This window comes from Thermobia domestica, chromosome 11, assembly GCF_964235325.1.
Source record: "Thermobia domestica chromosome 11, izTheDome1.hap1.1, whole genome shotgun sequence".
NCBI lineage: Eukaryota > Metazoa > Arthropoda > Insecta > Zygentoma > Lepismatidae > Thermobia > Thermobia domestica.
In genome coordinates, this window is record NC_137464.1 from 153,635,054 (window position 1) to 153,661,676 (window position 26,623).

The window sequence follows — 26,623 nt, forward strand, 5'->3', positions numbered from 1 at the left end:
CTCCAGTGATTATCATTTGTTTGCATCCCTTAAAGACCATCTGGGAGGGAAGAAATTCACGACAGATGAAGCACTGCGGAACCAGGGTTGGCAAAAACCATGGTTTTTATTAAAAAAACCAAATAAACCGGTTTTTTTGGTTTAAACCAGGTTTTTTTGGTTTAAACCAGGTTTTTATGGTTTAAATAATTTGCTCTATATATTCATATCATATATGGACAGAAATAAGTTTGTTTCGCCTTGATGTTATTATGCGACAACCGAGTTATGCTGGAAGTGGTCACATAAGCTTAAAGCGGAATAAAAACCTCTTCTTGAGTTACATCCGAGAGAAATTGTCCTCCATTTGAACTCGGAACCAGGACTAATTGGCCACAAATGCGATACGTCTGCCGACTCACTCACGAAGGAATCCTGATAAAAATCGTTGTACTGATCTTTACATGGTTCTTAATATAACTGTCAAGAGTCATTTCAGAAGGACAAAAAGATAAACAGTTGCACAAGTGAAACCATTACACAGAATTACATATGAACAATTTCAAAGTACTACGGAGTACAGAAGAACTAATTTAGTTCAAGTTAGTTAACAACGACTTTTATTGGTCCAAATTAAAGAAATACACCGACTTAATCTGCATATCAATAAGAAAAGTGAATAAAGATACGAATTATTTGAGTCCACTTTGGCTCAGACTCATTTATACATAAATAGATACCAAAGATACTTATTTCACTAAAGGCCTCTCGTGATGTCTGTATGACCCTTCCCCCCCCCCCCCACACACACACACAAAAAGTACGGCATTTTCGATGTATTTTATCAATAGTAAACATTGAAACGAAACAATATTTAGAATTTTTCTTCGATTGCAATTACATAACAATAATAACTACAAAAATCACAAAATAAACATTTATAAACTTATAAAAAAAAAAGTTGCTTTTGTAGTATAATCTTTTTGAGTAATGAATGGAGAATTTAGGTCTGAATATAATACGAGTAATATACGGGAGTGAAACGTGATAACCCACAAATGTGTGTTCATCAAGATTTTACAAACACTTACACTTTTACGAACATTTTTTGTTTTTTGGTTTAAACCAGTTGGTTTTTTTGAAAAAACCAGCTGGTTTAAACCTTGGTTTAAACCACCTTGGTTTAAACCAGCCAACCCTGTGCGGAACGATGTCCTCCAGTGGCTACGATAACAACCAAGTTCTTTCTATGCCAAAGGAATCAGGGAGCTATCACAACGATGACAATGGTGCCTGGAAGCGCACGGAGAATACTTTGAAAAGCTGACATAGATTGGTGCTTCTTGTGCTGTCTGTTTCCTCTGGAGAAATAAAAGTCCCGGTATATAAAAATAAATTCTTGACTGACTGACTGAGCAACGCAAGGCCAAACTGCTATAAACTTAAAATTTGGACAGAGCATAGGATTTATGGTGCAAGATCCCACTAAGGAAGGATTTTTAGAAATTTGACGGGGAAGGGGAACAAAGAGGGTGGCAATTATTATATTGAAATGTCCGTATCTCGGGATCTCAGAATGTTACAGGCATGAAATTTGGTATATGAACTTCTCAGTTAAAATAATACGAAAGGGAAGAAAATGGAATGAGAAATAAAAAGGAGTGGGAATTACAATTATTATACTAAGATGTTCGTATCTCTGAATCTCTTAAGGAGCTTACTTCTCAGTTCTTGGATTGGACGGACGTGTCTGTTCGGAGCTCTGGACTTTGCTATGTTAACGGCTAGTGATTGTGGAAGGTGGAATGGATATATAGAAGATACTGGATTTATGTCGACCCAGCTGTGTCTATGGTTCATAATTTGTTTAGTGATGATATATTATTTAAACAATACATATATATTTAATTTAGTACATTTTGTACATAAAAGTAAACGTTGCGCCATGGTGGTTTGTGAGTGAACACGGAGGAACAAAGTTTATTTAAAGGATAAAGTGAATATTAGTGTGTATTAGTGCTGTGTATATTCAAAACGTTATTAAAGTGATAATAGTGCATGATACGTTAATAATATACTATCACGTAAGTACTAGTGTTACTACTTTGGCAATAAACATTAAATTTACTTTTTCCATATGGCGTCGTTCTATGTACATAAACAACAGTCATTGGTCTGGAAATAGTTATATATAAACAATACGAATTGCTCGGCTTAAATAGGTACTTAGTGGATTAATAAACTGTGACATTTTAGCCGATTAATTATGAATATTCAATGGTTTAGTTTAAAATGAGTTAAATAGAAGGATTATTTAGTAAAATCAAGATTCTGTTAAATAAAGAAATAAACAGTATCGGTTTATGCCTTTCCATCCAAGCACGTGCAGCTGGCAAAGAATCATGGGAGTGAGACTTTATGGGTAAACGTTGCAAGTTGCTACACAAGGTTGCCACATCGTTTCTGTTTAGAACTTCCATACTGACTTGAGGACATTCAATTAGTGCATAGAATATTCTGCGGAGATACTGGGAATATTTACGGAATATTGAACAATATAAATATTGCAATGCAAAGAGGTGTGCTGTAGGTTTTGGTTATATAGACAGTAGATTGTTGGGGAATATCCAGTAGATACCTAATTATACACCTACTTACGGACAGGAAGGAGTAATAAAATAAAATAAGATAAATAGTCAACAATAGAAATTTTGAATTCCGATTAAATTGCTTGTTTGTGTAAGGTATGTCCAATGTTTTTATTTTGATATAGTGGTATGCAAATGGTTAATTGTTAACTGGTTTGATTGTTTATTGTTTTAATTTTAGTTTTTTGTTTTTTAGTTTGGTGTATATACTGGAATAGTGGGTTATTATGAAGTGTAAGGAATATTGGTATATTATTATTTTTATGATTATGATGGCTAGTAGTAGTAATAATGATAGAATGGCAAAGTCGCAGAAAGATAAAATGTTGATTGCCTTTCCTGTTGATATTTTTGAATGTAGCTACATCCCAGAGCAGTTTTTCATGAAAAAAAGAATTTTTATAAACATTTAGAAGAAAGGCATATTAATGAATTTGCGCTACAATGTAAATCATGTAAAGCTATATTCTATAAGACACACTCAGCAGATTGTCATCAACCGAAATGTACAGGTCCTAAACCTATAGGAGATCATGCATGCCCGTGGTGTGAGCAAACATTCGACAAGTTAGGTGGCCTTGCAACTCACAAGGTCAAGAAACACCCAAATGAGTGGCAAAAAGAAAAGATTGAAAAAGAAAGGTTAAAAAGGCTTAATTCGAAACGACGAAACTGGAGTGTCACTGAGATTGATCAATTTGTGAAAATTGCTCGAGAAAATATAGGGAAACAAAATATCAATGAAATAATTCATACTTATTTTCCATTAAGAACCTTAGAGGATATTAGAAACAAAAAGTATAGATTAGTAATGCAAGGAAAACTGCCGAGGGAAGTTATTTCACAGGATAAAACTTATTCAGAATTGGGTTCCGAAACATATGAGGAAATAGAATTTACTGATTCTCAAAATGACAATGTTTTTATAGATAATTATCATGTAGATGCAGTCAGTTTGAGTAGGAAAGAAACATGTGAGACTGGTGTTAACACGGATAGGTGGTTTGATCATGACTATGCTTTAACTAAGGCAAAATTAACTAAAGAACTTGAAAGTTTGAAGGGTAGTCCTATTGCAGATGATAACATTTCTTTACATAGTCTCCTGGTTAGCTTATTACAGCAGATTATGATTAATACTGAAAATGTATTGAGGGAGAAAACTGTAAATGATGTTAATAAACAACTAAGTGATTTTGAAAATGAGAAAGAGAATAAAATAGAAATATTAGAAAATCAAATTGAATTGCTACAAATTGAGGTAGAAAATATGCAAAGGGAAATTATTAACAAGGATATGATGATTGACAAAGAGAAAGCATGGATTAATGAAATGTGTGCGGTAAATGAGTCTGCTCAAAAGGAGATAGAAAATAAAGATAAAGAAATTTCCATAATTAAAATTAGCAACCAAAAACTAAAAAGCAGGATTATCGGGCTTGAACAAGAAAGGATTGGTATTGATAATAACTATCAGAAAAGAATTACAGACATAGTTAAAGAGAAAGAAAATGAAATAGAAAAGTGTACTAAATCGTTATTGGAATTGAAAGATCAAATCATATTTTACGAAAAAAGGGTTAAAGAATTAGAAAATAAAATTAACGATCAAAAAATAGCTGAGGGTAAAGATTACAATAGTGTTGCAACACTGACAGAAGTAACTTTATCTTTAGATAAAGAAATTGTAGGAAATGATAATTTATGTGAAGGTGTTTGTAATGATAGCCTAATTTTAACACAACAACTAGAACAGATTGTGAATGAAGTGTTATGTGTAGATGATAAGGAAAGACAAGTTGCTGTTATTAATGAGGTTGTAAGATTGGATGACACAGATTTACTGAGTATTAGGGAGTATTGTGACTCATTGTATATTAATGCCTGTAATAAGGAAATTCAGGAGATAGATAGAATTATTGCTAGTATTTGGGATAAGACAGGGATTGATTTTGTGGAGAAAATCGAAGAGGTTTTGAAACGGTTAAATGCATATATGGGAAAGGCAATGGTGGGAAATAAGGAAAATAAAAAGGAGAAAAGAAATACAGGTAAAACATATAGGTATAATGCTCAGCATAAGTATGCCAATTTACAGAACATGTACAGTAAAGATCCCTGTAAATTGGCTAAATTTGTGTTTGACGATAGAGATATATTTGAACAGGAAAATGTTACTTTAGAGTCAGAGGAAGTTCGTAAACTATATCATGATTTATGGGGCAAATCAGGTAGGAGCAGGTTAACAATGGTTGAACAAGAGTTAACCGACGAGGAAAAGGACAAACTAAAACAACCTATTACTTTCCAAGAAGTTAAGAAACGAATTAAAAGTGTTCCATCTGGATCATCACCTGGATTAGATAAAATTAGTAAAAAAGATATCGATAGAGAGGAGGTTATGTATGTGCTGGTAAAATTGTATAATTTAATTTTAACCTCAGGATTTGTCCCAATGAGTTGGAAACAGAACAAAACTGTACTCATTCCTAAAACTGGTAAAGACTTAACTAAGGTAACTAACTGGCGTCCGTTGACAATTTCTTCAGTGTTATGTAGAATTCTAACTGGAATTATTGATACCAGGTTAAGATAAGTTATCCATATACATAATGCTCAAAAAGGATTTATACCAGGTAATTCAACTCTTGTTAACTGCTTCATGTTGGATACTGTGTTGAAGTTGGGAAAAACTGTTAAACCTGTTTATGGTTGTTTATTAGATATTTCCAAGGCTTTTGATACAATTCCACACCAAGCAATAATAGATGCCTTGAGAAATAGAGCTATACCAGCAAATTATGTAAACACTGTTGCTAATTTATATGAAAATAATCAAACTGAATTTAGTAATTTTAATGTTAATATTCAGATTAAGCGCGGTGTTCGTCAGGGGGACCCACTTAGTCCATTGTTATTCAATTTGGTATTAGACAGTGTTATAAGGCAATTGGATATAAAGCAGATGGGGTTTAGTTTTCAAAATGCCCGTATTCCTCTACTCGCATATGCCGATGACGCATTGCTAGTTGCTAATTCGCAGCATCAACTTGCGGAGATGTTACAACTCGTATGTGAGTTTTTAGACAAACTTGATATGAAAATTGCTGTGGATAAATGTTTGTCATTTGGTATTAAGCCACATAGAAAATCGTGGATTATTGATGGTTGTAACTTTAAGCTGGGCAATAGTTATATAAGGAATTTAGAAGTAGATGAAGCTTTCGAGTATCTTGGCTGCAAATACACTTTATGTAATGGTATACAGAACAAATATCATTTAGACGAATTAAGTAGAATACTGTGTGTGGTAGATAAACTTTCTTTAAAGACACGCCAGAAAATTTATTTGATTCAAACATATTTGCTCCCAAAGTTTTTTTACGTCTGGATTGCTAGTTTTAGCGAGCCTTCATTTTTGAATTCTGTTGATGACTTAATTAGAAAGATTTTAAAAAAATGGTTGCATTTGGTAAACTCAACTGTAGACAGTGTATTTTATTCAAAGAAAAGAGACGGTGGACTAGGGTTCCCCAATATTCACAATATTATATTGCTCGCCCAGGTCAAGTTTATTTATACATTAAGATCCCTGGAAAATGATAACTTTTTGATTGAATTGGTAAAGGTATCAAATTTAAATAAAATTGAAGATAAGATTATAAAGAAACTAGATATCGAAAGACCATATAATTTAGTAGTGTTAAATCAAATGAAGTCAAAGTTAAAAGATAAATGTTTTGAAATATGGAAGGGGAAGCAAAGTCAAGGGAAAGGTATTCAGTATTTTCATAATGACCCTATCTCTAATTGTTTCCTTTTTGACAATGAGGTTCTTCCAGATAACCGGTTTATAGACGCACTGAAGATGCGTACAAACACTTATGGCGTTAGGGTAGCTCTGGCTAGAGCTCAGCCAAATTTAAATGTTGAATGTAGAATTTGCAAGGAACCGATTAAGTCTATGGCCCATGTTTTGGGAAAATGTATTCAACATGCTAATCGCCGTATATTTAGACACAATCAAGTAGTTAATATCCTGGAGAAGCATTGTCAGATTAAGGGGTTTAGAACTGGCAAAGAGTTAGAATTCGATACCAGTAAGGGTAAACTGAAACCGGATCTCGTAGTTGAAAATCTCACTCATAGATATATCCTTGATGTTACTATTCGATTTGAAGAAGCTAATATGGAAGAGACAGCTTTATTAGAGAAAATTACTAAATATGAAGTTTTAAAGGAAAAATTTAATGATAACAAGAAATTCAAGGTAATTCCGGTGATTATTGGTTCCAGGGGAGTGCTAAAAAATTTTTGAAAGAATTTAATGTGCCTAATTTTATTGTCAAGCGTATTGCTGTACTAGCTCTGAAATCAAGTATTGAAATTCTTAATGCGCATTTAGATTATACCAACTAGTTTTATTAGTTTACAAATAAGGATGATTTAGAAATTTTTAATTAGTGTTGAGACGATTAACAGAATCAAAGGCTTTTAATGAGTTTAGGTATTTTAATAATTGGTTTCTTGTTCATTATATTTATTTATTGCCTTTTTATACTGGAAATGTTGGTTGGATAATTTTATCATGTTACTTGTTATAATGTTGTTGCTGTATATAAATGTTTGGAAAAATTTATTACAATTATAGATAGTTCTTTTTTTATTGTTATTATTTATGCTTTATCTTTCATAACTTGGTCTGTGGTGTACTTGATAATGTTTTTAGTTTTTGACTTGTCTGTTTGGGTATTATTGGATTATTAAAACTTTGTATTTTATTGAGGGTTACACAACTATGAGTATTAAAAGGTTGTATGATATGTGTTGTAACAGAAGTAACAGCCAGAACGAAGGTAGTAAGAGAGAGAAGGGAACTGAATAGAGTTATACATATACCTATTACTATACAAATTTCTTTTACGAAGTACCATTGCATTTTACTATTGTTTTTGTATATATAATGTGTGTTAGTTTAAATGAATGTATTGGTTTTTAAAACTGAATAAAGATAAGAGGGGGTCAAAGTGGTTCCTAAGATGCTTAAATTTTTACCAGCTCTGGGAATACCCCTTTGGGCCTTTATGTTAGAGACATGAAGTACGCTATTTGGACTTCTCATTAAAAATAATCTGATACATGTTTCACCGTTTTTCTGACAATTTCCCTAGAAGGGGAGAAAATAGGGTGTGGTTACAACTCATAATTAAGATTTCCAAATCGCGAAATTCGTTAAGATTAGAGATAAAATTTGGTTATTTAGATTTTCATTTAAAATAATTAGAAGACATGTTTCAGTGTTTTTGATATCTTCCCTAGAAGGGAAGAAAAAAGGCTGTTACAAAAGAGTGGAGCTTGCAATTATTAAAATAACATAGTCATATTTGAAATCCCGTACAGTATATATAAATAAATTGTCGCTGGAGCCGGTGGAATGGCCCTATAATCTCAAAAACTTGTAACGTAATTTCGGAAATTCATTGCAAATGAAGGCAGGCAACTAGCAACAGCGATAAGGCTCGAAGGTACAGAGGGGAGTTCTATTTACAGTAAATGTGGCACAAAACTATTTTGGGAAATGCATAACGTATCAGGTTTTAAAAAGTTCATACTGTGTATAATTGCTTCCTGTACGGTGTATTACATAATTACACTGACCTTAATTCTGCTATTTCTACTGCATTGCTTTAGTTATAGTTTTACTACTTGATTTACTTCTAATACTGCGCCGAAAATGCTACTCTTTCTTTGTAAAACTATAATTTTATCCGTAAATCTTCGAAATAGTGTCTCATATTCTTAATCTGCACTAAATATTAATACTTATAAGGACGAAAAGGAAAGAAGCAGTACAGCTGAACACTATGAGGACTAAAGTTGCAAAATTTACAGGCAAAAACTATTATGTCACTATGAAAAACCAACATATAAGGATCACATATATGTAGGATTATATGTCTGGGTAAATCTATTAAAGCAACATGGTAAAAATAACAAAAATTGTAAGATTACTACCTTATAAACCTTCTTAAATGGAATACCGTACATCGATACACACTCCAATAATTACAAGCACTTCATTATAATATTCTGAGCCTCAGCAAGTGAAGTGCGCGACTTCGCTTTCAGTGCCCTACACCTCTATTGGTACACTCCTGCCTTCTTACCCTCATGCTCCCCATTGCGAAAATGGTAACTGAGTTAGGAAACAAAACCCCTTGTCCAAGTATAACCATAAATGAAAATTGCTAATAAGAATTTTATGAAAATTAAGAGACGGTTATATACTGGCTTTTACTGTTCAACTACACGGAAGGGATTACTTGTTCATAATAGTTTCATAGTGGGTGCAAATATGTGAATGTACGAATTAAGAATAATTTCTGAAAACTTGAAGAAATGTATAGAATGGAACTTTTGATCTGTATTTCACTTCTGGTCGGCTGTAGAAAATGCAAAACGTACGGTAATTGGCATATTACGGTCCCTCACAAAAGCCAACTGCAATGAAACATGGGTGTTGGTCAAGTTTACGCACACCACATTTTGCAAAATTTTGAGGCAAAATCCAAATGTTCTACGTGGAAAGACATGCTTATAAGGAACAAATTTCTGCATGTAGCAGAAGTAAATACAAAGTAATATAGCTGTATTTTAGGTTTACAAATGTAGAGTTAATATTATAAAATCATTACAAGTGCTTTATGACTTTTTTTTTTTTTTTTTTTTTTTTTTGCACAGTGTACGAAAACTGTATTTAATTTTTAAAAGTGTAGCATTAGTAATGTGAAACCATTACAAGTGCTATTGAAACCGTTATCATTGCGAAAACCCACACATTTTCATTACGGTGGTGTTCTAGAACACTGATTCGAATCCATATTTAGTCATAGTAAAGAAAGCAATCAACTTACTAATCCGCTTTCACTTGCTATCGTTCGTTCAGCATTACTATGTGAACATTGAGCTTTGATAACGAAAGGAACCAAAATGTCTACTAACTCACCTTCACCTATATGTGCGGGCCAGCATTCCTAGAATCTTCCTTTTCACTACCTTGCTTACGCGTATACCCACCAGTTTAGCCCTGCCATGACTCGGTTAGATATCATTTATGCTTTTCAGTGACAACATAGCACACATTGGTTTGTGCTTTTGCACTATAGTTTTTATGACATACGTCCGGACGTTGTATTTATCCGCAAATCGTAAAACGATCGTAATTTGATTTGCACGGAAACGGTGCAGCACTGAAAGGAACTCGTTTGTTTAGAATCAAAACTAGGAAATTACGCTTCACTAACTGCCTAGTAACTAACATTTGCGGCTGTAGTAGTAGCAGCATTAGATTAATGAATAACAGAGGTATTCATTATTCTATGCTATAGCTTAAAGTTTTAATTCACATCCCATTAAAGTTCGTGATTTACGTCTTTATTGCAGTACCGATAATCTAGTTGTCACAATTAAGCGACATAATATATTAAACACAGATATTTTACACCATTATTAAAGATGTTATTTGGTTACTTTTCATAAATTTTCAAATTTCATTGTATATTCACAGAACATAAATAAGTTTCGTTATTTTTGCAACATTTTGATATTCCACTGATAGAATCACTAATTTGTATATTTAAAGGGAACTGTTACAAGATCAGTTCACAAAAATAATCATCTCAACAAAATAATTAAAAATATGGCTTTTAAAATTTTATTTAAGTCATTTTGATAGTGTCGTTATTCCTAGTACGATGAACCGCCATCTTAAGTACACAAGTGTATTAACTTAGTCTGTACCTTTGTACACTACACACTAACCGCCATCTTAATTATGCAAGTGTATTAACTTAGTCTACATCTTCGCACACTACGCACTATTCACTTGCACACTTGTGAACTCGGACATTTTGACGCACATTAAGTAATGTTAGTTTCGGAAACAAGCGTACTTCGAATCCATACTTGTATCTTTTGGGTAGGGCCTGATTCAATGGCTCGTACTTCATATCCATACCTGGATGCGAACTTGACTAAAAATTTTGTTCTTATATTAATTATACTTATTTTAATTGTACTTTCATATTTCTCATAAATTTCAATTACGGTGCTTTTGAAAGATTCCCTAAAATTTCCATGACGCATTGTGTGGGTTTTAACTCAGTTACCTCTGTCAGCACCCTGCTACAAACTTTCGATAGAACATGGCAGTATTCGGTACCTATTCATACTCCTTCTAGAGTTCTTGACATGAACGCGATGGTAGCGCTACAAGAGATTTTAGGGCTTATGCCATTTAAATTCAATACTGTTTAGATCTTGTGCTGTTTAAGGTTAGTGTCGCACTTCCATGTATGCTACATCTTCACACAACGTTCTGGTATGAAATGCTAGAAGTAACTAAAAATAACAAGATGCCTGTATTCGTGACTTAATAAATACAGTATCTCACAAGTAAACCTTACGTTTGAGTGAATCGAGTTGCTGACTGAGACACATATGAGAAAGTAGTACTAAATATGGTCAGCATTTCAGTGAAGTTTCAGGTGCGAAGCTCCAGGGGTTTAGGAGATACAGCTACCAGAACATCACATGGAAGTACAGAATAGTCTTCATACAGGTGGAGGTAAAAGCCCTGTAAGACCTCTTGTAACGACAAAAGGTGACTAACAAATATATGGGTACATATTAGGACTAGGGGGAAGTCATATAGTAAGGGTATACCTGACGGCGGCCATCTTGAAGTCCGCCATTTTGCATTAAGGTTAAGTTTTTAAAATAGGAATACGATCATGTGATACATGATTTAAGGCGCAAATTTAATCAGAAGAACAATGGTGACGTTAATTTTGATTTACGCGCAATCGGTAAAAAGTTGCAGGGAAATTAAATATTGTTGCAGCATATGTATTAGTCCTTTACCCCACCTTGTAAATTTTGTGTTAATGATAATAATTAAATAACAAGCAGGTGGATAAATATTAGGTCTATGGTAAGAGTTTCCTTGATGGCGGCCATGTTCAAATCCGCCATTTTGAATCAGACAAAGGTTTTAAACAAAACGCATAACATTGACACCTAGCAATAGTACAGTGAGGACAAGAGCGAACGAGAAATAGATGTGAACAGGATACCAGAAAAACAACCAAATGGCGTGGAAGTACAGCATCAAACAACTAACATTGTAACGCCACCATTGTATTTCTGATTAACTTCTAGCCCGAAGTCATCTATCGCATTACTCTATTCCCATTTAATTTTGTGCTGGTTAATGATAAAGCAAAAATGGTTATACCATTGGATTTATGGTAAAATTTGCTATTAATAAGGTGTCACTGTTATGCGTTTTGTCTGATTCAAAATGGCGGATTTTAACATGGCCGCCATCAAGGCAACTCTTACCATAGACCTAATATTTATCCATCTGCTTGTTATTTAGTTATTATCATTAGTTTTACAAGGTGGGGTAAAGGACTAATGCATATGCTGCAACAATATTTAATTTCCCTGTAACTTTTTACCGATTGCGCGTAAATCAAAATTAACGTCACCATTGTTCTTCTGATTAAATTTGCGCCTTAAATCATGTATCACATGACCCTATTCATATTTTAAAAACTTAACCTTAATTCAAAATGGCGGATTTCAAGATGGCCGCCGTCAGGTATACCCTTACTATATGACTTCCCCCTAGTCCTAATATGTACCCATATATTTGTTAGTCACCTTTTGTCGTTACAAGGGGTCTTACAGAGCTTTTACCTCCACCTGTATGAAGACTATTCTGTACTTCAATGTGATGTTCTGGTAGCTGTATCTCCTAAACCCCTGGAGCTTCGCACCTAAAACTTCACTAAAATACTGACCACATTTAGTACTACTTTCTCATATGTGTCTCAGTCAGCAACTCGATTCACCCAAACGTAAGGTTTACTTGTCAGAATCTACGATAAGACTAGGTTTACAATGAAGTAGTTGTTTCCCCGATTTTTTAAATCGAGTAGTGTGTAAGTAAAGCCGGATTAAAAAAAATAACCAGATGGGATGAGGAGTTTCTTTCGAAGGACTATCAGGCTGTTTTTAAGTTACTGTCAACATATGTCCTTTTTATTCAGATGATATCAATAGAATCTTTGCACTCGTATTGCCGTACCGTTGTTTAACACTATCTTAAGAAATGTAAAATTTCACCGGCAGGGAAAAAGTTCAAGATGCAGGTTAAAGACCTAAAAAGAAAATAATTTTCTAATATTTTAAAAACGACAGAAAGAAAGAAGGAAAGCTGAAATTAACAAAAATATTCTACGATGAGGAGGAAACTTCTCTCTCCTACTTGAGTTATACAAGCAGACAAGAAGTATAATTAACTTATTATTATTAAAGAAAGAAAAAAAACTATGTTTCGAGTTACTTCTGACTTACCTGGATGTCCGGGAGATCCTGGTGCGGACTGACTAGTCTTCACTTCTAAGTGGGTCCCATGCACAGCAGGAGATCCCACAGAATTATCAGGATAAGGATCCGGATTGGGAGATCCTTCCCTAGACAGGGATTCAGGAGTCATCAAACCACTCATTCCTACATGGCTAGGAGAGGCAGGAGCACTCCTGGAACAATAATAAAAATAATTTTAGGAATTAATACCCAAAACGTTGATGTTTACAAGTAGTAATATGTTAGAGTACATAGGTATGATCTGTAATAATTTCAATCCATGAAATCCCTATTAAACTTTTTTTCCTTACTAAAATTTCTCGTAAGTGCTACAGCAGTCTGTTAAAAATTATATATCGGGATATGCAAAGTAAGTGTTACAACTCTTGGGAGATGAGTCCTGCCACTGAGACAAGAAAAAAAGTTTTCTTGAACTTTCGGCTATCGGATATTGTTTCGGATCTACAAGGTGCCGAAAGCGTGGGAAAAGGACTTTCGGACGCCAATAGTTCGGAAACTATCCAACTTAAAGACGGCGGGCGAAAAATTCACTGAAAAAGTCATACCTGCTGTATTGAATTTTGCATGTTTTACAATCCTACCGTGCACGCGCCAAGGGATTCCCCAAAGGAACGTAGGGAGTCCCGGATAATCTGCCAAATGAAAATTGGTCTAAATGGATATGAATTGATAGGGTTTCTACCAGGTAACAATAATTCTTTGTATTAAGTCGATATCTGGAACAAATGCAAAATGGTAGACACCTTCATGCCCGTTTTGTGTGGTTGCATAATCGCCAGATACGGATGCTGGCCAACAGTGACGTTCTGAGTATTTAGTGTAGCGAATTTGTACTCAAATGCTCTAGAAAGACATCTGGAGTGTCGGTAGAGCACAACAGATGAAGCAGAGTGATTCACATGTGTGGAAACACGTAACGAAAAATGCCCAGAAATGCACTCATACTAAGTAAACGTGAGTTCAAAGCATTGGAAATGTAAGGACTAGCGTCAAGAACATGAAAGCCATTGCCAATTCACCAATAATATTCCCTCAAACTGATGCAATATGATGTGCACGGCTGCATACCAATAAGGATGCAACAACTGAGGCTAAGTTGAAATTGTGCAAGAGAACTCACTGAGAAACTGGGTAAGCTAAATGAATGTCATTAGTGGGATCGCATGATCAATATTGAAATGTGGGCAATGTGTGTGTGGATATATATATATATATATATACGAGGGTGGAAAGTTCTCGGTCTGACAATGAAAGACTGCGAATTTCAGTTTAAAAATGATTTTATTTTTCGACATAATCTCCCTTAACTTCAATACACTTGGTCCAGTGTTTCTACAACATCAGTATTCCTTCCTGGAAGCGAGAGTCTGGAAGGTTGTGAAAATAGTCATCCCCGACCCTCTCAACTTCTTCATTCGATGTGAAGCGCTTGTCAGAAAGAAATTTCTTCAAGTTTGGGAACAGATAGAAGTTCGATGCTGCCAAATCAAAATATGGGGATGGCCGAGCAAATCGTACCCCAAATCCCGCAGTTTTCCCACCGCCAACGCACCCTTGTACACAGGTGCGTTGTCCTGGTGAACGATGATTTTCTTCAAGCCAAGCCTCTTCTCGCGAATTTTGGCATCCAGCTGGTCAAGAAGGTTGGTGTAATATTTTCCTGTAATTGTTCTCCATTTTGCAAGGTAATTAATTAACAGGATCCCTTTCGCATCCCAAAACACACTGGCCATGACTTTTTCGCTTTCTTCGGCGCTGCACCACCGGGTTCCACCCACTGCTTGGACTACTGTTTCATTTCTGGCGTGTGTGGTGAACCCATGTCTCATCTATTGTCATAAATCGCCGCACAAAATCGGTCGGATCCCTTTTGAATCGGTTCAAAGATTGCTGCGAAAATCGTTTTCGCATTTGCTTTTGGTCGGCAGTCAGCAAATGCGGCACCCATCTTGCGCAGAACTTTCGCAACCCTCGTTCTTTGTGCAAGATGTTTCGTACCCAATCTTCCGACATCCCCACACTCTCAGCTATCTCACTTACCTTCACTCGCGTGTCGTTTAACACGATATCATGCACTTTTTCGATTGTTTCCGGTGTGGTTGCGGTTTTCGACCTTCCTTCACGTGGGTCATCTTCGAGGGATGTGCGACCACGTTTAAATTCAGCTGCCCACTTTTTAACGGTTGACATGGAAGGAGCAGAGTCCCCGTAAACTTTTGTCAACTTCGGATGAATTTCCGTAGCGGTTAATCGATCCAAAACGAAAAATTTGATTACCGCATGATATTCAAGTTTATCCATTTTCACAACTAACACGCAAGACGTCTAACAACAACAATGCCTGCACAAACTACTTGAGAGAAGTTGACACTTGTTGTACGAGTAACTGAAAACCGCTCCGAGGCAAGAACAATAAAATTTTGCTGATTGGAGTACCACCTCTGGGTCAGGCCGAGAACTTTTCATCCCGCCCTCGTATATATACACAGCGTTTTATTTCTAACAATAAAGGTGCCGGTACGCTGGATCTCAGGTTCATAATGGTTAACATGTTGCATATCTTTCAGGGTATTATTATTATTATTATTACAAATAATTATAATGTCCAGTAGCATATCAATGTAGTTTTGTAACTAAAATCTCTTACGTACATTACATATATATATATATATATATATATATATATATATATATAAAGATGATTTTAAAATGTCTAATTTTTTACATCTTAATTTTATAATACAATAAACTTAATGCTAATTAATATTTCTTAGTGATTTGTTTCTTGCTTTCTTCTATTTTTGTAAGCGGGCGAAAGAAAGATGCTATTGCTTGCTTTCAAAAGGCATCAAGAGTTCCACAAATATTGAATTTCAATAACAACACACATACAGTACATTGTTCACATAATGTTCTTCAGAATACTTATCATGCTACCAAAATGTTCCACAAACCTCTACTAAATTAATGGATAAAGTTCGCGAAAAAAAAATTCGAGGGGATGTTTTCACTTAATATCCTTCCTAATAATGAATAAAAACAATTAATTGGACACAATAAAATGGGAACTGATAAAGGCTCCTTTGCGGAGAAAGTACAGAGGCGGAGTCCCAACAGAAATTTTGTACTGCTTTCGGTTTAGTCGAACTTCAGCGACAGACAAAATTTGTTGGTATTATTTCGTTGTGAGAAGTCAGTGTTTTCAGAAAAAAAATATAGTCGGTTCAGAGCCTTTATGCTTTATATTGCCGTGCGAAAAAGGAATGAAAAAAGGGAGGCGCGAGGACATGCCGGCGACCGAGAAACAGAAGGGTCCAAATATTTCTAGTCTCTGAATACAATTAACTGACTTCAAAAAGGAACAAAGACTCGCAACTATTTCTCAAGAAAGAAAAAATGGAAAAGGAAAAAAATGAAAGAAAAAAAACTGATTTCCAATAAAACTAGAAATATAACTAGAACTATAGAAAATATATTTAGCATTTGTTATTTTCGAAGTTTCTCGTCAATCCCTTATTAAGACAGAAGAGGAATTATTTCATTATCATTAAAAGGTGCCAGTACGACGTACCGTTGCGTACCGCCAGAAATAAAACACTAACTATATATATATATATAGGGTGTCCGGTGAGGAAATGCAAATATTTTGGGAGGTGATAGGGGAGGTCATTCTAATCCAAAATGCCTATATGAACATAGGGTCTAATCCCCTTCGTTTCGGAGATAGGGGTGAAAGTAAATTTTTACCGCTTACACTTCTCAAGTTCCGTGTGAAAGCTTATAGAACACAATGTGGTTGGTTTTACGTTAAGTATTATGCCTCGCTTTAAAGCTACTGAAACAGGCTTTCGGACGGTATACAGTTTGTCCACGTACTGCATACAAGAGGGAAATAATGGAGGGAACATTTTCGAATTGTGCTATAAAATTCCCTTTTTCAAACAATTTTCCCCCAGTTAGATCCTGCTACTCTATTGCCAGTGTTTCCACCCAAGAATGGCAAAAAAATGTTTGAAAAAGGGAATTTTATAGCACAATTCGAAAATGTCCCCTCCATTATTTCCCTCTTGTATGCAGTACGTGGACAAACTGTATACCGTCTGAAAGCCTGTTTCAGTAGCTTTAAAACGAGGTATAATACTTAACGTAAAACCAACCACAGGGTGTTCTATAAGCTTTCACACGGAACTTGAGAAGTGCAAGCGGCAAAAACTTACTTTCACCCCTATCTCCGAAACGAAGGGGATTAGACCCTATGTTCATATAGGCATTTTGGCTTAGAATGACCTCCCCTATCACCTCTCAAAATCTTTGCATTTCTTCATCGGACACCCTGTATATATATAAAAGCAATTTTTATAGAGGAAGTATCTTAGGATTATGAAAATTAAGTAAATACTTTTTGAAGCCACAGAAAAATAATCTTTCCGTAAAGTGACACAAAACATTTCCTCAAAAAGATAGATAATTTATAAATGGGATGACAATTTTGATGAAAAAGTTATTTGCGAAGATTACTTTTTTTAAGTGTTATAAACAGGAAAAAGAGTAGAAATTACGCAAACACGTGAGTTTTCGGAACAGGTACTGTACCACACTTACTTCAACAAGGATAATCATTTTTTACATTTCCTTACAAAAGTAGGAATTGCCTGTGAAAAAGGAAGTTCTTACTGGAATCGATTCTGAACGAAGTCGTGTACTACAAACAGGAGCTAGCGAACCTTTCTGTTCTCTGCTGTAAATCTGTCCAACAGAGGTCAGGATGTCCCGTATCATTCTTCTACAGAGTTTGGGCTTAATCATGACAATAAAGCATTTATGACAATCCAACAACCAAAAGCCAACATTTAAAGAAAAATCTCGCCTAGAACTGTGGGAGGTTAAGAATTTATTTTGCTCAATTCGTATTTACTAGTTACTCAATCTTTTAATATTTTTCATTTGAGTTTCAGATAATTTGTTGTATGTACATTCTAATGCACACAGCAAAACATGTCAAGTAACAGAAATTGTCAAATTATTTGACAGATAATTTTTATTAAAAGTATTCAAGAATCAAATAATATACGATTTTCCATTAATCATGACATTACATTTTGTTCAGGAAATTTCGATATCCTAGATGTTTTTGCAGCGGGCGATTGATCACAGCGAAAGTGGATGATATTCTGGCAAAAATCCAGCAACAGCAGCATGTAAACAGACATGACATCGCTAATGACCGAAACATCCATTGCCAAACAGTATTCAACTATATGGAGAAAGCTCGCTACAAATAGTAGCTTGATGTTTGGAATTTTGATCTGACTCAAAAAAATTTTACTTTATCGAAAAAATATACACTGACGCCCAGGAAGGTTATGCTGTGTGCTTGATGAGACTGGAATCACATTGGTGCATCATGACCTGCCGCCAGGTAGAAGGAGACTTGAACATTTACTGTCAACAATCAGCGCGAATGCACCTAGTAATTCAAAACAAATGGTCAGAATTGGTCGACAGAAAGAGTCTATACCAAGCTGAAAAGCTTAACGACCCGTCAGAAACTGAAAGAACTTGGCTGCGAGGTTTTAATGCATTCACCGTATAGCTTGGACTTAGCACTGTTAGACTATCATTTCTTCGACTCCTGCAGAATTCCCTGAGTGGTGTTACGTTAGTTTCAAGAGAGGTCTGTGAAAATCATGTATCATAGTTTTTTGACCAGAAACCACAGAAGTTCTGTAGCAACAGAATTATGGTCCTACCCGAAAGATAAGGCGAAAGGTCATGGAACAAAATGGTGCATACGCTGTTTCATTCTGTTATTTTCTAATCACAACAAATACTCTGTTTCATTCTGTTATTATCTAATCACAACAAACATATTTTCAATTTTGACCTCCAAATGTTATATACTTTTTAAACAACCCGATATATAAAGTAAGATTTTCTTATATTTAATACGATTGGGATTTTAGTTTTGACCAGTGCCTTCTATTTTTCAGTTGTAAAGTCTAATACGCTAGAAACTATATACCCGGACGAAGGTTGTAATGTACCTCCTTCCCAACCAGAAAGAAAAAATACGTATGAAAAATTACTGAACTGAGTAAAACTATAACAAAACATTGCTTAAAACAGCACAGGTAGAGTCTCAAGCTCTTGACAACCAGAATATTAAGCTCAATTTGAGGTATATCAAAAGAAACCTACCGTGAAGAAGATAAACCAAAAGGAGCCCGAAAACATGGGACCCCCCTCTGTCTCCGCCGTCGGAATGCTTGTTCAATAAGTTTTGCTTCTGATTGAGGGTCAATACGCCAAAATGAGCCTTTGCCTGGTTCCTCCTGCGACCTTGGCACCTTTATGAAGTATCGATTTAACGATAAATTGTGCCTAATCGAGTTCTGAAAAGAAATTATAAATTAGCAGCAGTTTCACATAACGAAGGAATAGCAAATTAATTAAATTATCACTACTATTTTACAGTACCAAGAAACTTGTTACACTACAACGAAAAGTAAGTTCAAAAGCCACTTAATGTAGGGAAAATGATCTACATGATCAATCTCTGACCCACTTTCGTTCAGTTAGGACTTTCGTGAACGATTCAGATTACATAAAAATTACATGCCTGAACACCTTCATTATCAGAAATAAATTTAAAAAAAAAAGCCTATTTTTTATTGTACCTTATCCTTTATAGTTGCTAATTCAATTTAATTCAAAAAATGATAACCGGTAATCCAATCTGCATTTCAAGTTTACCGTACCGATCCACCAACTACTATGCTAGCCAGTACCTCCTAATCAGTCAAATTTTCACCGCTGAATCGGTGTTCAGTTATTCAACACGTTACATCAATGGTAAGGATGAGAGGTTCAAATCTTAAACATCTTAACATTTTACATTATTACACGCATTTAAGTTCGAGTGTACAGGACTTTCTAGCCACTCTTATACAGAATACACTATTTAATTATATCGAACACTGTACCACAACTCTTCTGTGGGAGTCTTGAAATGTGAACATATGACGATAGTTTGTTATCCGCCCTTAAACTGTAGGTCCACGTCTCAGAAGTCTCAGTACAGAAAAAAAAATCTAACTTACCACATGTATCACAATTTTCTTGTGCTAAGTGGACAAATGAAATGAAATGAAATCTTTGAGTTTTACGTCCCACGCTTATGCCGGTTAGGCTAAAGGAGACGGTGATGATGAGTGATAAATGAAATGGTGGAATGAAGAAAGTGGGAGGAAACGGGGGAGCACCGAGAAAACCCACACACACGGTGTTTGTCCACCACAAAGTTCACTTGGCGGGGGCTGGGATCGAACCCGGGATCCCAAGCACCAGAGGTGAACGCTCTACCACTGAGCCACCGCGGCCCCGCTAAGTGGACAATTAACACATGTTAATGAATATCTACAGAGACATATCGTAAGTACACACTTTGCAATACAATGAAATGTAATTTGAAGGTCATTAATAGTCGTAATTTATTTGCTATTCCATGTATGGACAGTACTGAAGATTCCACAAGAGAAGTAACGGTGCCGCGACCCAAAGGAGTCAAAGAGTTAAGTGATTTCAAACGTGATTTGATAGTGGAACAATGACTTTGGTGCAAGTCAAACATGAATTTCTCGAGACCGTCGGATTACACTGTCACAACCTTCAATCCCGTTATTACCTAGTTTAAAAGACATCAAAAAGTGAGAGTCCAAGATTTGGTTAATCAGATCCAACTTAAGTTTAGGGCTACCAAAAGGTGTATGGAAGAAAACCCCCAGTGCAAGGCTACAGATGTGATTGAACACCTTGAAGTGAGCCGGATTACAGCTATCAGATATCTGTATCAACTAAACTATCATGGGAGATCTGCAAGACGTAAATCCTTGCTTAAAACATGGTGCGGCATGATGTTCAATTTTGGCGCCAGGTAATTTTCTCTGAGAAGTACTCAATTTTTATTCGGCGCGCCCACATGGGTCTGAAGACAAACCCTTCAAGAATTCTACTTGGTCCGCTTACAACCAATGATCAAGCAAGGGGGGGGTTTTCATTGCTGGTTTGGGGAGTGATTTGGAGCTCTGGATATTCCAAGTTGCTGGAAAGTGCGGGCATGTTCAACAGCGCTGGACACATTGATATTTTGCAAAGGGACACATTGACTTACCTGTATTTTCCATTAGGTTGCTTCCAAAAACAACCACTTTGTTTATAGAAAAAGACACCACCTATCATACTCCCAGAAACACCCAAACAGAAAACGGCGCAAAAAAACTGACATGGGCAGGTCAGTCCTCTGATGTGAACATATGTGGGCTATTCTAGATCATGCTATCAGACAATGTCTCCACAAACAAATTGCCCGTAAAGAACTTCTCCAATGTTTGCGTGAAGAAGATCAAGCATTCCCTACGCCAAAAACGGAACTCATTAATTCCATGCCTCAACGACTTAAGATTTTGCTATAGATCAATCAACAAGATATTATTGGCCGGAATTCTTTGGTTACTATTTGGTTTCTGTCAAGTGATTACAGTTCAATACACGGAAAAGTTCATAAATAGAGGTGTCTATTTACATACGATATGTCCCTATATAATGGTTGAACTAGATATAAGAGAAATGGAGAGAAAGAGAGAAAATACTTTTTCTTTGCATATTTTTAATAGGGTAAGAGTTCAATGATTTCCACCCATTATGAATACGGTGGAAGGAAAAGTTAGCAGTTTCTTTCGTTTCTCGTATAGCATAATTCAACTTCATACGCAGTCATTACCATAATACTACTTGTCCAACCATAGCAGGAATTCTGGTACAGTTCATGTGATCTGAATCGCTCAAAACTAATCTCAAAAGCAAAAATTATGGCTCGTTAAGAAGCAAGGTGTTTAGCATAATGGTCAGTGCATCGACATGGTACAATAGAGGAATGAATTCGATTCTCGATCTAGTCATAGTTTAGAATTTTCAATATTTGCGTTTCTTCATTGCACGTACTTCAATAATTAAAAGTGGTAAATCTGTAGCAAAACTGATCATGTCAAACAAAGTGGCATTAGTAAATACATGCAAGAGAGAGGTACTCCAATCACTACTCCAGTATCTAATTTTGAGAGAATATGTCTTGTTTTATTATATTGAAAGATCAACCATGGGGTAAACACAGCCATGTATTTGACACAATAGAAAAGAACTGTGACAACATATGGAAACAAAATTCATCATATAGTGAGGTGATATTGACGAATAATCGCCAGGGTCATAGTAGAGGAGAAAAAAAGCTTTCTTCACCTAACTACACATTATTTTCATAAAATTGAACATGAAACAACCAACTGCCAAATGGACACATCGAACGTTAATTCTCACATAAAAAAGAAACGTACGTTTGTGATTTGCAGGCAATGTTACACAAATTTTCAGATTAAAGAAACAAATTTCTCGGTCATATATGATGATGGTATTAATCGACGGTTTATTACTATAACTCCGGAACCAAAGTTCCACGTACAAAATAGAAAAAAATTATTTATTTCCTAAAGGACTATAGAGAAATTTATTTATTTCCCATCATATGAGCACCCACAGGGAATCGAACCCGGGTCTACCGCTAAGTATTTAACCACAACCGATCCGGAGAAGATTGCAGCGCTATGTCAGAACGTCCCTTCTAAGACAAATTAACTACAAAATTACACCCTACATCAAAGAAGAAACTTCAGGGAAGGCTGAGCTGATGTGTGCTCTATCATAATATATTGCCTCCAACCACCGCTCTCGTATTCCTGTGTCTGCAATTAATTTTGAATTACTTAATCATTCGCTCATCTGACCCATCTCCTAGCGACTACACTCTTTCCAAGTAAATCTACATGAAGTAAAACGAAATCTTTCAGTTCAGTTTACGGGTTACGATGAAAAATAACATCAACAGTTTGCTTCTTGTGTGGATATGGAAATAAGTCGAATGCAGCATAAAAATCTCAGCTAGTAGAAAAACCAAACACTATAATCGTTGGAGGTATATATCTACTTAATCTTTTCATTCTTTTCTTCCTTATTCATCTTAAAATTTGATGACGCGTTTAGAGAGAGGGCACCAAGTGTGCATTTTTCGTGTCGGTATTTCACCATTTTCTTGTAACTAATTCATATTCTGCTCCGCTTCAAAACTCCTTTGTTCCAACTCTATATTAGATTGGATTTTGGTGACCTTTCAGTACCGAAACCATATGATACGCGGATCTACACCTTAACACAGGGGCGGATCCGGGGGGAAAGGCGGCAATGGCCTCTCCCCCTTCTAGAAGAGGAAACTTCCTTATTTTATATATAAATAAAACCATCCCAGAGTTTGCAGCTCTTAAAAGTAGTTCTAAGTAGCAGTATTACAACCCATCGTCCCCAGAAGTCTGTCCTGGATTCGCCCTTGGCTTAACATGAGATACGAACTATATGAGTTTTAGCCGGGAACCGAATCCAGGCCTCCCACGTAGAAGATGCGTGCGCTAACCATACAGCCAATTCCAACTCTATGTTGTGAATTATTTAACAAAATAGGAAAAAATAATCACAAATATATACAAGCCTTTCCGCAACACCTTCATGAGGCAAGTCTAGTATGGTGGCTCAGTGGCAGAACGTTCATCTCTGGTCCAATGGATTCCTAGTTCGATTGTAGACCATGTGAATTCGTAGAGGCCAACACTATATCGTGCATTTTCACTGGGTTATCCCGTTTCTTTTCACATGATCATTCCACCACCATTTCTTTCATAACCATTCATTTCCATTAATTATCCAATTCCTTTACATTACAGAGCAAACGTGGGACGTAAAAAGCTTTCCTATTTAGTTTTTTGCTTCATTACATAGGGAGGGGAGGACAAGCTGTGAAGCATCAAAGTGGTGCCATTTTGGAATTCTAGGTCACTCAATCATGTGGTATACATATGGCCGTACATACGAAAGTGCTGAAAATTTTGAAGACAGACGTAGAATTGTTTGTGAACAAACGATAGTGTTAATAGGTAGGCTGGGTGGAATGTATTGCTTTGCAACAAAAGCGACACTTCTGTAACAACTGCAGACATTTCATGGCCGTGATAATGGCGAGGCGTGAAAATACAACTGTTTTTACTAGGGCTCCAATGTGTTCTTGTTAAGGAACGATACACACACAGCCTACCCATTTATAGTTCAGTTTGTTCAAAAACAATGGCACACTTCGTCTCTAATTCGTGGTGTTTCAGTTTTTTTTTTTTTTTTTTTTTTTTTTTTTTTTTTTTTTTTTTTTTTTTTTAAAAAAAAAACATGCATTCGTGAGAACGAATGTCCAATTCCCTCTCCACGGTTAATATATCTCCAAAATACGTAGATCGGCCTTCCTCGGGTGGTAGTTTCATTTCATTCGCATTTACGGCTCAAAAGTTTATACGAATACGTAAATTTATTTCATTTTTTAATTTATCATCCACTACCGGTTCACATGCCATTAAAATGAGTCTCAACCACTATTAATTAGAACTACACACTTTTACTTTCTAATAAGCTTTTAGGTTACTCATATAGTACAGTCACATTATCTGTAAAATGATAAACAGGTTAATTTTCTAACCCTGGATGCTTACATAGACTTCTTTGCAACGACATAAGTATGTGCTTCTGAATTTAGTTGTGTATCGGAAACATTGAATAGATTTATTTGTATGAGGACGGCATCTAAAACAAATCTAATGTTCATCAGTGCCGTGCACATCATGTAAAAAGAAACAAAGAAAAAATTCCATGTTATTCCAGATCTGTAATCTTAAAATTCAGGTAAACAACCAAATCGCTAATATTATCTATTTATTAATCATACTAACCTGCCACCCTTTGTCTGCTGTTCTATAATAAGGATAATTTTTGGTAATATATGAGTAGATACCACTCAATGTAAGTTGTTTGTCAGGGGCAGATGCAATAGCCTGAACGATTAACTGGGCATATGAATAAGGTGGTTTCGAATCATCCTAAAAAATAAAGTAATATTATTAACAATAAATAAAAATATAACAATATAATTTGTAATAATATTACAAGTGTGCTTAAACTTAAAATACCATGTACATGTAGTCTTAAATTACAATACAATAATAAAAATGGTAAACAAGAAATCAAAATATTACCTATTAAAAATACTCTTTCAATTTTTACAATTTCCAAATCTTGATCGATTACCTCGGAATCCTCTTCACTAGTAGTGAAGTGGAGGCGTCTGTGTTTAAGCTGTGTAGCGTTTGTAACGAACAAACTATGTCTACGTATTATTTATTCTCTCGTTTTCTTAATACCTGGAAGGGATTATTTTTCACTTGGAGAACGATCTAAATAGGACAACCGGTTTTAGTTGAATGTTTATTATTATTATTGCTTGGATTATTTTATCGGAACAATTCTACGTGTAAGAACGACTAATTTTCTCTTCAAAAGTTTCATGATACTCTCGTCATATTTATTCCCTAAAAGATACCACTTTTGATTTCACGAAATAGATTATCCTTCTCATAGCTTACTACTGACATTTTCTGCCCTTATTCAAAAGAAGTTTGCGAATAATGAAATGAGGTTCTATCTATTATACGAAAATTAGGGATGTACCGATATATCGGTATCGGTGATATCGGCCCTTTTGGGAGTATCTGTATCGGCAAATGGATACCGATATTTACCAATATATTTTCCGAACTATTTTCAATTTGTTTAATATTAACAATGGACTTGCATTTCATCAGTTTCTTTTAGACAAAGTTGATCTAAATTATTATCAATTGTACAATCGATTTCGTTATGCATGTGTACGCCTTTGATTCGCACTACTCATACTCAACTGATATTTTTAGTCCCTCGATGCCAAAATAGTGGTCAAGAAAAACCAAAGCTCCTCAGTCAGGATCATAAGCGCCCGAAAAAGTTTTCTAGGGGCGGCCCATTTCATGGTTGCTATATTACGTCTGGTATTTAATATACGTGGTTTGCTATATTACGTATACATTTTCGTGAGCCAGAGGGGTACTACCTTGCCCTCCCTCTTCAGGCACCCATGGCCAAGACAGCAGATCCGTAATTTGAATCCTAAACGAGACATAGGTTTCGATTCAGAAGAAAATGCTATGGAAGAAATCCACAAGACGCTCACTTTGTCCTTACTTTCTCCTACTTACTGGTTAAAAACAATTCATTCTCGACTTTGCTTAAATAATCCTCTTATTTCTGTGGTATACACAGCAACACCTGGTTCAGCACGCATATTTTTTTAAACAATATAAATTTGTAACGGTAGTATCCGTTTGCGTATATGCATATAATAGAGACTATCATACAATACAATGTAACTATCAAAGTACATTATCACTCGAAATATCAATCACTGACTCTTAAAATTAAGTTTACACTATATAAGTATTTCCTACTTTTTAGTTCATTTTATGTGAGCTGGATTAAATTTAGAGGAAATATATTTTCTGTGTGAAACCTAATATGAAATCCTGCTATTT

The 26,623-nt window shown here is 35.4% G+C and overlaps 1 protein-coding gene across 1 annotated transcript in view; it reads right to left on the reverse strand.

Annotated features, from left to right (window-relative positions):
• FoxK (forkhead box K) overlaps positions 1–26,623 on the reverse strand; it is a 100,865-nt gene that overhangs the window by 31,236 nt on the left and 43,006 nt on the right. The window contains exons 4-6 of the mRNA XM_081731221.1: positions 24,953–25,099; positions 19,281–19,474; positions 13,050–13,234 (exon numbers count right to left, since the gene is read on the reverse strand). Coding sequence (XP_081587347.1) covers positions 13,050–13,234; positions 19,281–19,474; positions 24,953–25,099 — 526 coding nt within the window. The remainder of the gene's footprint in view (positions 1–13,049; positions 13,235–19,280; positions 19,475–24,952; positions 25,100–26,623) is intronic.